The sequence below is a fragment of the Corvus moneduloides genome, chromosome Z (genome assembly GCF_009650955.1).
Source record: "Corvus moneduloides isolate bCorMon1 chromosome Z, bCorMon1.pri, whole genome shotgun sequence".
Lineage (NCBI taxonomy): Eukaryota > Metazoa > Chordata > Aves > Passeriformes > Corvidae > Corvus > Corvus moneduloides.
In genome coordinates this window covers 48567607-48582329 of record NC_045511.1, presented here as the reverse complement: position 1 = coordinate 48582329, position 14723 = coordinate 48567607, and the positions used below count along the sequence as shown (strand labels likewise).

The window sequence follows — 14723 nt, the reverse complement described above, 5'->3', positions numbered from 1 at the left end:
ATTGCAAATGAGAGTGGTTGTGAACCACTGTGTCTGCTGGTATTGTAGGTGAACAATGAACAGACTCCTAAATCTTCTATACTAAAAGCTTTTGCAGTAGGGCTTAAAACTGAGCTCACAGGACCATTTAGTTTGGAAAATTAGTTAGGATCATTGAGGCCAACTGTAACTTAGCACTATCAAGTTTACCACATGAACTTTGCTGCAGTCACAGTCAGTGTTAGAAAGTATATTGACATTGGAGACTGGAAATGTTTCATAATTAGACAAGCATACTGACTTTTTCTCCTCCTTCCTCTATATCCTTATCCTATAATGTGGATGTCTGTTACCTTGTTAAATATGGTGTATCTTTGTCCTAGATTGAAGAGGAAGCAAATGGAGATTTGTTTGATATAGAAATCAATGTATCAGACCCCGAGAAAGTTGGTAAGTTCCTTGAGCCTAGAAATTCAGACGGTAGACTGTCTTATTCCTTGATGACTATTCTAAGATTTTAGCATGATTTCCTCTTCAGTTTTCCTTTGGCAATTTTTACTATATAAATGGAAATCTATTGAATGTATATTTTGGACTAAAAAGTGTATGACAGGATTACAGTACCTTGTCCTGGGATAAGTATTTTGATTTTCTTACAGGAGATGGCATGAATGCTTATATGGCATACAGAGTAACAACAAAGGTAAGTAGTGCAACAAAAATTTGTGAATACTTTGTCTCATAACTGAGATGGATCAGTAATTCACAACAATTTTGGATTTTTTTTAAAGACATCACTTTCAATATTCCACAAAAATGAATTCTCTGTTAAAAGAAGATTCAGTGATTTTCTTGGCTTGCACAGCAAATTAGCAACAAAATACATGCATATTGGTTATATTGTGCCTCCAGCTCCAGAAAAAAGTATTGTAGGTAAGTGCAGTTCCGGTAAGGTGACTTTTAATTACTGTAATACAAATTACTTTTCTGCATAAGTACTGCTTGCTTCTTCTCAGGTGGTCCAAATATTCTTCATGTCCTGTATTTTCAAAAAGTTCAGGAAAGATACCTAATGGCCTCTTCCTAGCTCAGACTAGTGTTAATAATGAGAAGGATGTCTCTAGTGCATGGCCTTGTGTTTCTTATCTATGATTCTTTCTTTGCTGTTGCCCTTCAAGAGCTGATTAGTCTACCAAAGCAAGGATATTAAAAGAAAGTTTATTTTTAAATTGAGCTGTTATCAATTGCCTGCAATATATAGAGCTTCATACATACTCCACATCTCTAATACTTTTGTTTGTTTCTTTTGATCATGGTGAATGCAAAACCTCTCATAAATTTTGCAAAGTTTTAATGCAAAAAATGACTTTTCAATAATGCTAGTCTTCATGAATGCCTTAAAGGATCAGACCCTTTCTCTGTGAGCTAAGAAGCATGCCTGATGCATTAAAACAACTTCAGTTTTGTGATCTCTAAGTAGTAGAAGTTCCTTCAAAATAGCTAAACATTTAAAACAGTAAAGCTTGTTGAAGACTTTTGTGTTACTCTTATAAATACGTGATTTGAATCTAGAATGTTGTTTGATATGTAAGCAATGGCGGGACTTCCTTTTCAGTAGTTTAGTCTGTAAAGATAATCAGAGCAGCAGCTTTTCATGTAAGTAGGAGTAGGTAGACTTGAGTAGATGTAAGCAGCAGAAGGCTTGGAAAATTCATGATTTTTCTTCTGTGGAAAAGCACTGTGTTTTTAAGCCTGTGAGACTGAAAATTTGACCTGAATTTTTGGTAGTTCTTGAAAGTAGTTCTGTAATTCTTTAATAATCAGTTTTTTGTGTAACAAAAATAAGTTTAATTCCAAATGCTCACAGCATTTATAGAAATGGAATGAGGCTTCTGATCATGTCCTTTGGATGATACAACATTTAAGGCTTTTATGACAGTGTGCATTTACATGAAAATGTAGTGCTTGCATCACAGTCAAAATCAGCTTAGAATAGATTCCAGCTACCACTTGACCAAAACCAGCATAAACATTGATACACGGTAAAACGGTGGGACTTACTGCAGTGCGAGCAAGCACTGGCTGTCGCTTCAAAGCCCTGTATAGAGATTTTAAGCTACAGGTAGGTTGGGAAAACTCAGACTCTGTAGAAGAGAGCATTAAACTCCCTCTTTAAACTTGAAGTTCACAGATCTTACTTACATTCAAGAGCATGTAGTCAGTACATTTCTAATTCTGGAGAAAAGAAGGAATTGATTCTAGGCTGTTTTAAAATAATGCATCCTAAAGCAGAGAGCTGACAAAACAGCAAAAAGTAAGATGACATAGTCTTTACATTATGCATTTATATGTTTAAAGTATTAACACATGATGTCATACATTCAGTGTTACGCAGTGTGTGTTGTAAAAAAGTCTCTGGTCTGTTCATTCTGTTACACTGTTGGTAACACCCGGAGTTTTAAGCTCCAGTTTTATTGTGGTGATGAGTGGTAGGGGCTGGAATTTTAGATCTTAGCTACAAATTCAAGTCATCAGTTACTGACTGTGGAACAAAAGGATAAAAATGAATCAGTGGTGAACTAGAATTGGACATTCATCCAAAGTACCTCACTACTTACATAAGCATGTATGAAAATCATGTTTTTATTTTTGAAGAAAAGAATTTGTTATTTCATGGATCTTTTCCTGTGAAGGGTTAGAAGAGTGCTTGGTCTACAGAAACAGTCTTTAGACTTACATTTGAATAGGCTTGTATTAGCAGAGAAAGAAATCTGGCAAGATACTCAGAAATAACTGTCATTATCACAGGTTAGGAAGTCCTCATATGGGTTATTTGATTGTGAATTCAGTTTTTGCCTATGAACTTTTGTTCAAATTTCAAATACAAAGGCTCTTTTTTATTAAACTACAGGATTTCCTGCTTCCTGCAGTGAAATATTGATGTATAGTAATACTGTAATGTAAAAAGATGAGGCATGTGAATTACCTCAACTTTCCTTGAATACTTGAATCCTTGTATTTGAAGAAATACTCAGTTTTATAGACAAATTTATGGATTTAGTTACATTATGCTGTGTAGAATACTTTTGAAAAAAATGTTTATCCGATTTATTTTCATCATGTTGCAGAGAAGGGAAAAACTAAGGCTTCACTGAGAGATTAAGGGTTCCTTCTTGTTCCTGTAAGGCTTTGCTGCTTGTTTCCTCCAGGAGTTACTGTGTGAAACTTCTAAGGCCAAAAGGGAGATTGGGTGAGGAACTTGGGGAACTGTTGACCTGACAGATCAGTGGTACATAGTCAGAAACTCAGAACTTTTAGCTGAAGAAACACACAAGTAACAGAAAAGAAATCAGCTAGAAATCAGATGTCTGGACTGTATAATAAAGTATGTTTCCTGTTTTCTAGGAAATAAAAATAGTTATTAATGTTCAGTGTTTCATGGTGTTTTTGATGGGACTCAGGTTGCTAAACTCCCTGCATTTAGGTCTTTAGCATGAAAAATAGTGACTTCAGTCTTGACTATTTTGGAGTTCTGCTGTTGCTGAGGTTGAATGTATTTCCCAAGACACAGCACATCAATAACTGGGTGCCACTCTTGTCGTGGTCAGAGGAAGCACTGTAAGGCTGCATACATTTTATTCTGCTGATTTTATTCTCCATTCGTTCCGTTCAGAATTTTCAGAACTTGCTGGTTTACCTTAGTTAATTAAAAAACTATTAGTTTTAGAACTTAAAAGAAAAAATAGTAGAATGGAAATAATGCTATTAAGCTTACCAATGAATAGGATTATAACCTGAGGACATGTTTCTATTCGGCTTTATATGGCTAACTGTTTTCTTTTTCTGAACATGAGTTGCCAGTAGGTCGCTGATTGTCATTTAGACAGTTTTCATAAATACAAACTAACCTACTTTTACTTAACTGCTAGTCACAAATAATATGTTACAGGAAATTGAGTATTTCACAGAGTTGCTTCCACAAAACCATGCAGCATGTAGTGTTGATATTTTTTTATGTTCCTATGTTGTGTTTTTTATTGTAATTTGATTTGAATATGTAAACTTAGGTGAGCCTTATATTCTAATCACATCAGTTATGTTAATGATTTATCTGTGATAAAATCAATATGATGCCATTTCCTTCAAGGCATGACCAAGGTTAAAGTAGGCAAAGAAGATTCTTCATCCACTGAATTTGTAGAGAAAAGAAGAGCAGCTCTAGAAAGGTAATGTGTGTATCTAACTAAAATTTATTTAGGCTCAGAATTACTTGTAATATACTGTATGGGTTCTGCAATTGGAACACTGGTGATCTGTACTTAAATGAATTCTGGAAACTGTATACAGCTGTCAAATTTTTGTGTAGAAATTGAATAATTCCCATTAATAACAGGAAGTGTAGCCATATTCATGACAGTTCCTATAGCTAACTTGTTTCAGACTTAAAATGAAGATTGCAGAGATTCAGTAAGTAAAACTACCGTTTTCAGCTTGTGTAGACATTTTGGGTTAAAGGAATTAAGGCACTTACAGCAATATATTTGTTCCATAGCAAATCAACTGTTGGGCAGGAAGCGGGGTGAAGAGACCTTCAGCCACTTGAAAGTAAAATGGGCTTCTGATGGTGTGCATTGATGACATTGATGTGACTTACTGAATTTTGGCATAAGAGATATTGGATCTCTGTCACCCAGCGCTGATACACAGCTGATACTGTTCGGAAAGGGTCCTATCCCTGGTATAGCCACGTTAACCTTAACTTGTACTTCATATGGAGTATGGGACAAGGAAAAAAGTTGAGCAATCTAATGTGTAAAATAGTTTTACTGCAATCCTTACCTTCTTTAGGAAAAAAAGTATGGATCTGGTGGTCATACCTAGTAGAGATGGATAAAAATTATGCTTGAGAATGAAGCAGAAGTGAGGAAAAAGAAAGGGAAGGAGTTGCTTTGAATTTTACTTGTGGGTTTATGAATCTTTTAGAACTAAATGGGTTGAGGACTGTAGTCTATCCAGCATATAAATAGTTTATACCTAGATCATGATCAACTCACTTCTCCAAGATTTCGTATAATTCTAAAATAAATCAGCCAGAATTACCTGTAACAAAAAGCCTGTCCACTGCGCTGTACAAAAATGTTTTAACAAGCTCATTTTTTTTTTTCTGGCATAAACTGGCTATTAAAGGAGTAGGTCTTCACTCAGCTGTTGAAAATAAGAAGTATATTATTTTACCACTGTGCAACATACAGTTGCAGGCCCCACCTTAAGGACTTTCTGGTGTAAAGACTGTCCAGTGTTTAGTATGTTACGTTGTGGTATGGAGTGCATGGCCCTGTGTTATGTTCAGTCAGGCACATTAAATCTGTTCTGTTACCTGATATTTTAATTTTTAAAATCATAGGTATCTACAACGAACAGTAAAGCACCCAACCTTGCTACAGGATCCAGATTTGAGACAATTCTTGGAAAGTTCTGAGGTATTTACGTTCTTTTAACTTCTCTTACTTGTTTCTAGATATAGTAACCTACCAAGAAATATATTCACTTTGTTTTGAGATCTAATCCCCTAAATAAATATGAAATCCAATTGGACTGTACCCTTCACGGGACAGAAAGGCAGAGGCTACTTAGGTAATGGTGTGCCTCTGGCTCTGGTACAACTTAGAATGGTAGTGACAAAAAGCTATTTGCTGTATAGTGACTTCTCAAGCGAGTTGGTCTTTTCAGTTCTGATGTTACTGATTGTTAAGTAAGATGTAAAATCAAACTGGCTTGGAAGTGTCTTTCTTGCCTCCAGGAGTTCAGCTTGAGGTGTATTGGTAGGAGAATGTGAAGATGGTGGCTGTACTGCTGGCCACGCTAGGTATTTTGTGAATAAGGACTTCAGTCACCTGTACCTTTCACAATAGTAAATATATTGTTAAAGATACATAATATCTCTTCATAAATGTGCGTAGTGGTTTCACTCTAATACTGAACTGTGTTTTGGCAATGTCAGTATCTTAGTTATACTACTAAGTCACAGAGGCCTCCCTACTGACAAAAGCATCAATAGATAACTTACAGTGGGTTTGTCAATGCTGCTGACAGACGAAACATCACATGAAGGGTAAATGGTCTGACACAGGGGCCACCTTGTATAGCATATTCAATCTAGCCCGAATACTAATATCAATTAAATTTAAAGTTTGTTAACTTAACTCTGAGGATTTCTCAGTACCTAAACAGATAACATGTTCTCTTAATACTTGAGGTATGTTCATGGCCTTATGTTGCAAAGCAAAAAGTCATCAACCTTTTATTATCAACATGCAGTGCATGTTTTGCATTACAATTAAACGTGTCACAGAATTTCCTTTGTCTAATTTGTTGTAAATCTATGCTTTTCTCTTCCTGTAGTGGCAGTTTGTTCATTGTAGCATATAGGTGGCCATTTAGGACATTTGGCTAGTTCATAACAGCTTTGGACAAGTGGTTTGTTTGTTCCATTTAAATGTAAAGATGTAGAAGAAAAGTAAATAGTCTATATTTTTAAGTTTTCCTCTTGAGAATGTAAAAGTAGTAAATTTGAGAAATTAGATTCCACTATATTGAAACACATAGGAGTAAAGAAAACACTATATCCTTTTCTTTCCCCCTTGTGCCCAGTTAAACCTCCATCCTTTTAACCAGTCTCTTTGCCCTTATTTGTCATTCAATTCCAGCTGCCGAGAGCGGTTAACACCCAGGCTCTGAGTGGAGCAGGAATATTGAGGATGGTGAACAAGGCTGCCGACGCTGTCAACAAAATGACAATCAAGATGAATGAATCGGATGCAGTAAGAGCTGATTTTTCGGCTTGAATAATGAGATGAATTAATGAGCCTCAACAATTGCATTTTAAAGCTGTAGAAGTAGAAAATGGGTTATTAATTTGCTTATTGGCTGGAATTCTTAGCTGTATCAGTTGACCACCCTGGCAGTACCTGGATAATTTGCTTCTTTAGAACCAGAAATGTTCTTGGTAATCTAATTTGTAATGCTTGACTCTTTCATCTTTTGTCAGTGGTTTGAAGAAAAACAGCAACAATTCGAGAATCTGGATCAGCAACTTAGGAAGCTTCATGCCAGCGTTGAAGCATTAGTCTGCCACAGAAAAGGTAACTTTACTTTTATGTAACTGCATGAACCTTAGGAAATGGTGATGAGAAACAAGAGCTCAGCATGTCAGAACTCTTAACTAAAGTAGTTGCACAACATATTTTAGTGCAAAAATCTTCTAATTGTATCTTTTATTTTAAACCACTCTAGTATTTTTGTATACCTGTCTTTAATTTTAAATTTAACCGGAGTATCTGTCATTCCTAGAGTCACTGTAATGATTTAGAATTTTTTTTCCCCTTGCACAGTTTCATTACCACACCTAGCAAGTGATACTACTACAGTAGACATCCATAAATTTATCTTCAGGTCTCATGGCAAGAGTAATTTCTTTCCGAACAAAAAGTGGCTGCATAAATCCATTTAAACATCTTTTGTTTCAGTATTGCTCTGTTAACCGAGTTTAAGTGCTTACACAGGAATTTGTTATTCCTTATTTAGTCTGCATAATGGTATACCCTCAAACTACTGTTAAGGTAAACTTTTCTGGGAAGATAAGTATTCACAGAATATCAGCTTTTTGTTTGCTTATTTTAGATACAAGCAAAGCCTGCAAGTTTATATTGTAATAACCTGTGCTGCTTTTTGTCAAAGATGGATTTCCATCAGATTATTAAAAAAACCAACAAAACAAAATAGAAACCAAATCTAACAAAATCCCAAACAAACCACAATTTTGAATTTCTAGCTTGAGGAAGACCATAAGTGTGCTTTCTGACAATATTGTATTATATAATGTGGTGTCGCCTTTGACCTCCTCCAAAAGCACTTGAAAATGCCGTGAGCTACTTTCTCACAATTCTAATCAAGAATTATTCTCTGTAGTAAAAATATCTTTAGCCACCTATCCTCGAAGTAATGGAAAATGAAAATCCTTATTTACAGTTGATTTCACACCTTACAGATTTGAAGAAGTGTTGGTTTGTTGTTTTTTTTTAAGAGTTGCGTTTAAATTGTAAATGTTTTAAATATCTGAAGACAGTTTTCTTCTGCAATCACTTCTGGTATTCTGATGGTTCTGCAGGAGTAGCAGAGTTACAAACTAGCCTGTAGTAGTTTGGACTAAACGTTTGTTCAAAGGTACATGGGATTTGGGACAATTGCACCAGTATTTTTTAAGAAATAAGCTCAAAACTTCACTTTCACAGGTGCTGATATGTGAGGTTTTCTTTTTTTTTTTTTTTTTTTTTTAATTTTAAGGCATATCAGAATGTGACAATACACTACAGTATGCACACATATAAGTTACTTAAAGTCCATAAAACAGTCCAACAGAAATAAATTCCACTCATGGGAGTGGTGGTTTTGTGAAAGGGTTCGGGTTTTTTTCCACTCTGAACTAAATGGAAAAACTGTGCTGTAAACCTGTTAAAATTGTTCTGAATTTGCTCTGTAGATGACTTTGCTTTTGTTTTGTGGGTTTGCAGTTTCTTTGAAGTAGGCGATTGGATAATAATGAAGTGACTTTTTTTTCATGTCTTTTGCTAGACAAAATAAGCATGACATTAGTAGACTTCGCAAAGCATTTACTGATCGAGAGTTTTTTGTGCAGGAGTCCTCCTCCTAAATGTGGTTTCATTGTGATGTCCTTGTGTATCTTATCATGATCTTTAGCTTCTTTTTTCAGTTGGTGAGGTTAAACCTCTGCTCGATTTCAAACCTCTGCTCCACTGATTTATGCTGCAGAGTAATATAACAAATTAAATCGTGCTGAACATTACTCCTGTGTTTCAGAGCTTTCAGCCAACACCGCTGCCTTTGCTAAAAGTGCTGCCATGTTAGGTAACTCTGAGGACCATACTGCTCTATCTAGAGCTTTGTCTCAGCTTGCAGAGGTTGAGGAGAAGATAGATCAATTGCATCAAGAACAAGCTTTTGCTGATTTCTATGTGTTCTCAGAACTTCTTGGTGATTACATTCGTCTGATTGCTGCAGTAAAAGTGAGTACTAGGAGGAAAAATACCGATTTCGTGTTTAAAATTGCATTCCTCAGCTTACAGATTTAGGGTAAATGAATGTGTGTATTTGCTCATGTAACACAATTAAGTTTCTGCCTCATGTTCTAGCTGAATAAAGTGAAAGCGTTCATGAATTATTCCAATGATAAAAATGTGATCAAAGAATAAAAGTGATCAAAAATGTGAATGGAGTGGTAAGATCTAGAGAAAATGCAAATCTACTTTGAGCAGTACTGATTGTGTACAGTACTTGGGGATACTGTACTGTGTCTAAGCATACTATACATGTTTATTTCAGATTACTTACTGTTACAGTAAGCATACATAAATGTTGAAGAACATAATTTGGTATTCTATATTTGGTAGATAGCCAGTAATGTCTTTAAATAAGAAAAAAAAGCAATTTGTGGATCTACATCTCATTAAAGAAAATATTCAATTTAGGTGTAAGCTATGCTATACAGCATGATTAGGTTTAGACATGAGAACAGGTATCTGTGAATTATGTCCAGAAATACCTTTGAACTTGCCAGGTTGTTGGAAGTATTTTTTTTTTTTTACTTTGTTTCTCTTTTTTCTAGTTTTTTTTTAATGTGTACTTTACTTCTACTGCCTTAGTACATTGCTAACAAAAATGTCTTGCTGAAAATGCATGTAATCCATATGCATGAACAGTTTGCTAGCATCTGCATTTAGAGAATTGTCTGCACAATAGAGCACTACATAGTGGTTGTTTAGGTTGTGTTTTGATAGAATGAGGGGCATAAAATGATTTGGAGCACTGAAGTGTCTGCTCTGAAAAGGGTTCTTGAATAGCCTGTTATTTGTGGAAGGTTTTGAGCTGTGCAAGCATGATGTCAAGTGGATACAATACATGGTAGACACACTAAGGTTTCTTGGAGTATACTACTCTTTCCACCTTTATGCTGGAATTATTTTTTCCTACTGGGAATTAAGATAGCTCTAGCACTTCCAGTTTAATAAATTTGTCTGTTCTCGCAGGGTGTGTTTGACCATCGAATGAAATGCTGGCAGAAGTGGCAAGATGCTCAGGTCACTTTACAAAAAAAACGTGAAGCTGAAGCAAAGCTCCAACTTGCCAACAAACCTGATAAATTACAGCAAGCTAAAGATGAGATAAAAGAGGTAATGTTATCAAACATTATTTTGGAGGTCAGACTTTGTGCATTGGCTCATTCATTCTGCATTAATGCTGCTTTATACCATTTTTACAAATCATTTACTTGCTGTTTCCTGTATTTACTGAAATTGTTAAAAGAAATTTACTTAAAACACTGAATATGTGCAATTTTTACTTACTGTAAGATCTGTAAGACAGTTAATACTGTCTCTACAGAGTGTGGGAGATAGGAGGGTGGGAACATGGACACGTTAATGCTTTTAACTGTTAACAGCTCACTTGAGTAGGCAGAGGAACATCTCTTGGTCTCTAAAGCTAAGATGACTTGGGTAAATCCAGAAAAGACAACTAATAGAGAACTATTCCCATGTTTTGCTTAAATATGCAGCTTTTCTACCCATATATATGTGCATGTATATATGGTGTAATTTCAGTAAAAATAAATCTAACATGTTGAAGTGTCATAATTTATACACTTTTTCTATCATGCTTCACTAAGGAAATTGAAGAGGTAGGACAACTTAATTATTTGATGCTTATGCATTCTAAGTATGCTCTAGTACTCTCCCATTAAATAATGGAAGAACATTTATTGCAAATTTCAAGCTCTTTTACACAGTTGCTTTGTTTGGCTTCCTCATTGGTCACTAACCACATGCTCCTTTGTTCTTTTTGCCCCTTGGTATATTTCACATACAGTATTGAAATTACTCATTAACTTGATTTTCTTTTCCTTAAAAAAGTCTATTGTTTACTGAGAAATCCTAATGTTACTCTTGTGTGGCCACGTTCTTATTGATTGCCTCTCCTGATGTCATCCATCCATTAACAATAAATTTCCTGATTACTGGTAGTAGTGGGAAATAGAGATCCTTTCCCAGTCCCAATATTAAATAACTGGGTTTTTTGGGAAGGTATTACTTTTCCTGCTTTATTAGAGAAGGCTTTTAGTAAACCCACAGTTTAAATGTGCCAGTTGAAAGTTCTTACTGCTACTGAAATGTGTTCAGAGTTGTTGAATTCTGTAATAGTGGACCCTCTGGCAGAGGAATTGCGAAGTGAAAACCTGAGCAGCTCGAGCATCATGCATGACTCGGTTGTTTTTTGTGCATAAAGGGACAAAGGACACTCCTATAAATACCTTCTTGAATGATGAACTTCTCCTTGTCAGACACTATAAAATGGCAAACTATTATCCAGTGGTAATTCACATAGGACCTGGGATTTGGGCATGATGAAACTGAAATGCTGAATACATTAGGCCAGTATAAGCTTTCACAGAAATCTCAGGCACCTCTGTTTGATGGGCGGTAGGAAAGCATGGGCAATCTTAATCTACTTTTCTTTACCTGTGTCTTATACTATTTCAGTTATGTGATAACTCTTCAGGCTGATCTTCCATGAAGGAGATGCTATTATGACTTACTAAATAGCTTCATAATGTATATCTAAAAGGTCAGTCAGGGGACTGTGAATAAATATAAACTAAAAATATAAATATGGAGATGTTTATTGGAACACAGATGATGTTTATCTCATATCACAGTAGAAACTTGACGCCAGATCACAAAATGTTTTTGTGAATAAGTAGCACCACTGGATTGGTAACAGGAAGATGCTGCATTGAAGCCTGTTGCTTCCCTGGTGCCTTTTTCTGAGGAAGATAAATGTTACTGAATGTATTTGTTCTCTTGACTCAGTTAATATGTTGAGATGAACAGATACAATTGCTAAGTATTTTCAAAGCACTGCTCGCTTCTCTGTGGGGCTCGCCCTTTATCTACACAACTATCTTAATTTAACAATGTAATAGGTATGTAAAAGCAGTTACAGGGCAATGTGAATGGTGAGGATCCCTTCTTGTCTAGCTGGATGTCTTTTTACAGAAACTAAGGAGAAATAACCTAGTGTCATATATTGTTACATGAATGCCATGCTCCCAATATGGCAAAACCCCATAAGAAACATCTCTTCCTCTGAATTTTCCTCTAATGATCTTCTTACCTGCAGTAACTTTTCTACTCCTGCTTTCTATGAAAACAGATAAACACATCCTCAGTAGTTCATTCGCAACAGAAATACGGTAGAGATAATCATATACTTGACAAGAGGCAGAGATGAAGATTTACTCATCTCTTCTGGAATTAGAAAAATACAGAGAACTAACTTGAGACTCTTCCAAGCTTGATTGGACAGGTTTAGGTTCCTTTGTATGACGTGTGTAAAGGGAATAGCAGATAAAGCCTTAGAGATGCATTTTATTTTCTAAAGAACATTTTTTAAATGTTATCAAGTGTTTGTAACAGCAGTACTAAGCTATATTTACATTTTGTCTACAGATAGCATTACCTTAGAGATACCTTTGTTGTAACTGATCTGATGGCATCCTGTAACACAAATTTGAAATTGTTATTGTAAGATTTTCTTTTAAATAGGCCAAAAAAATCAAATAGGTCCTTAAGTAAATATCAATATGCTAAAAAAATTCAGATACTGGTAGACTGAATGGACAACACAAAATCTTACCTCTGTATGTCTTTCCTTTGCCAGTGGGAGACAAAAGTTCAGCAAGGGGAAAAAGATTTTGAACAGATCTCCAAAACCATTCGCAAGGAAGTTGGAAGATTTGAGGCATGTATAATTTTGTCCAAATAAATAACAGTTCTACTGTAGACAATACTGACATTTCAAGTAAAATTTATAAAGAGGTTAATATGCCATAATTTATTTATTAACAGAAGGAACGAGTGAAAGACTTTAAAACTGTTATTATCGAGTACTTAGAGTCGTTAGTGCAAACACAACAGCAGGTAAGATAAATTTTAAGTTTTGTACAAGTTAATATTTAATACATTCCATATTAGGTTAGTTAGAAAAATATGGGATTTAAGCACAGCAGTTCCTAAAACATTAAGAGCTACTGGTCTGTACTGTGTTGGTGAATGATTGCGGTTTCCCAGCCCTTGCACAGCTGTAATTCAGGGAAGTAAGGGAGAAGCTCTCCTATGGATATGGGCAAGCAGAGGGTCTTGTCATCTTCTCAAACTGAATTAGTACTTTCACTTAGAGATTGGAATAAATTGTAATCAGTATGTATTTACACTTATTGAAGAGACTTGGATTCTTAAATGTTTATTGCTCTTTTTTAAAAGTACAAAATATTATTGAATATTGGAAAGCATTGAAACAGTTTCCAGTGTCTGAGAAGTAGGCCTTGTTATCAGAAAAAGTCTGGACTCTTTCTTCTGTTCATTGCAGGAATATAACCCTTCAGCTTTGTTTAATTAAAAAAACCCAAAAAACAGTATCCTTAGAGATAAGAGTAAGTGACTGATCTTTAATAAAAATCTGTATGATTGTATTCTGTAGCATTGTGTTTAACATGTGACAACATATCTACAGCTATGAGCAGATTTGCGTATTTATTACTTGGTTTTTTTGCACTATGTAAATACATGAATGAATAAGTACCTATGTTCTTACTTTATCTCACAGAGGCAAGTTTACTGCCAGAGGAGGTAGGTATGTGTTGTATTTTCCAATATTTAGTACTTAATGAGTGATTTTTCCCTTTTCTTCAAGCTAATAAAATACTGGGAGGCATTCCTACCTGAAGCCAAAGCCATTGCCTAAAAGAAGAATATTCCAAGTGACAAGATACTCGGGATGTTTGTCCTGGATAAAACTAAATTCCACAGTGAAATCACTTTAAATCATCTAAATAAACCACTATATATTTTATGAATTAACATGTGGCTTTTTTTATATACCACAGCATTTTATTAACAAGCTGCATGTCCTGACCCTCTTTGAAGTGGACTGTGGCATGATGTTCTGCAATACATTGCTGAATTGAACACTATTGTGTCTTAATACTTGCACTAAAATGTGCACTGCAAGGCCAGAAAGCTGATATTTTTGTTCTTTACAACACAATGTTCTGTAGTATGTTTACCTGATCTTTATGAAACAAATTTAATTGCATTGATTAATGTTCACTTAAACATTCCTGTACAAAATCATGTTTTTGTGATTACAATAATAAAGGGATGTATCTTGTGAAACATTAAACGCTCTGGGTTTGTATCTATAGATACTTACTGGTGTTCTTGAGAGTACGGTTTAGAACAAATTGAGATGTATCCAGGGCAAACCCAATATTTAGTAAAGAATGGTGGAGAAGGTATTAAAGATTCACAAACAATTATCTGTGCTAAACTGTTCTGTGTTTAATTCTGAATCTCTTCAGTGTGGGTGTTCTTTTCACTTGAAGTTATCACTGCCTTGGCAAAGTCTACTGTGTTAGTACTCATAGGGTCAAAAGACTGATGCTTGGGCAACAGACGGATGTAAACTGAAATCTCTTTCAAGTGTTTACAGAGCTTCTGCAGAGTTAAAATCACCTGCATGGTCAAATACTGATGTCCTATGGGACTGGTACATTGCGTCAATTGTATTCAGTGGTCTTAGGATACAAAAATATAAAAAAGTCTTGCAGTAAT

At 35.2% G+C, this 14723-nt stretch overlaps 1 protein-coding gene across 2 annotated transcripts in view; it reads left to right on the top strand.

Moving 5' to 3' along the window:
• Positions 1-14305, top strand: part of SNX2 (sorting nexin 2) — a 32566-nt gene extending 18261 nt beyond the window's left edge. The window contains exons 4-16 of one of the 2 annotated variants that reach the window (XM_032095793.1): positions 363-429; positions 639-682; positions 771-912; positions 4127-4205; positions 5384-5459; positions 6687-6800; positions 7028-7121; positions 8857-9062; positions 10083-10226; positions 10721-10732; positions 12772-12852; positions 12960-13031; positions 13804-14305. In XM_032095793.1, the coding sequence (XP_031951684.1) occupies positions 363-429; positions 639-682; positions 771-912; positions 4127-4205; positions 5384-5459; positions 6687-6800; positions 7028-7121; positions 8857-9062; positions 10083-10226; positions 10721-10732; positions 12772-12852; positions 12960-13031; positions 13804-13854 (1182 nt within the window). In that variant the 3' untranslated portion in view covers positions 13855-14305. The remainder of the gene's footprint in view (positions 1-362; positions 430-638; positions 683-770; positions 913-4126; positions 4206-5383; positions 5460-6686; positions 6801-7027; positions 7122-8856; positions 9063-10082; positions 10227-10720; positions 10733-12771; positions 12853-12959; positions 13032-13803) is intronic. The other variant, XM_032095794.1, reaches the window with a different exon arrangement.
• The last annotated feature ends 418 nt before the right edge of the window (positions 14306-14723 follow it).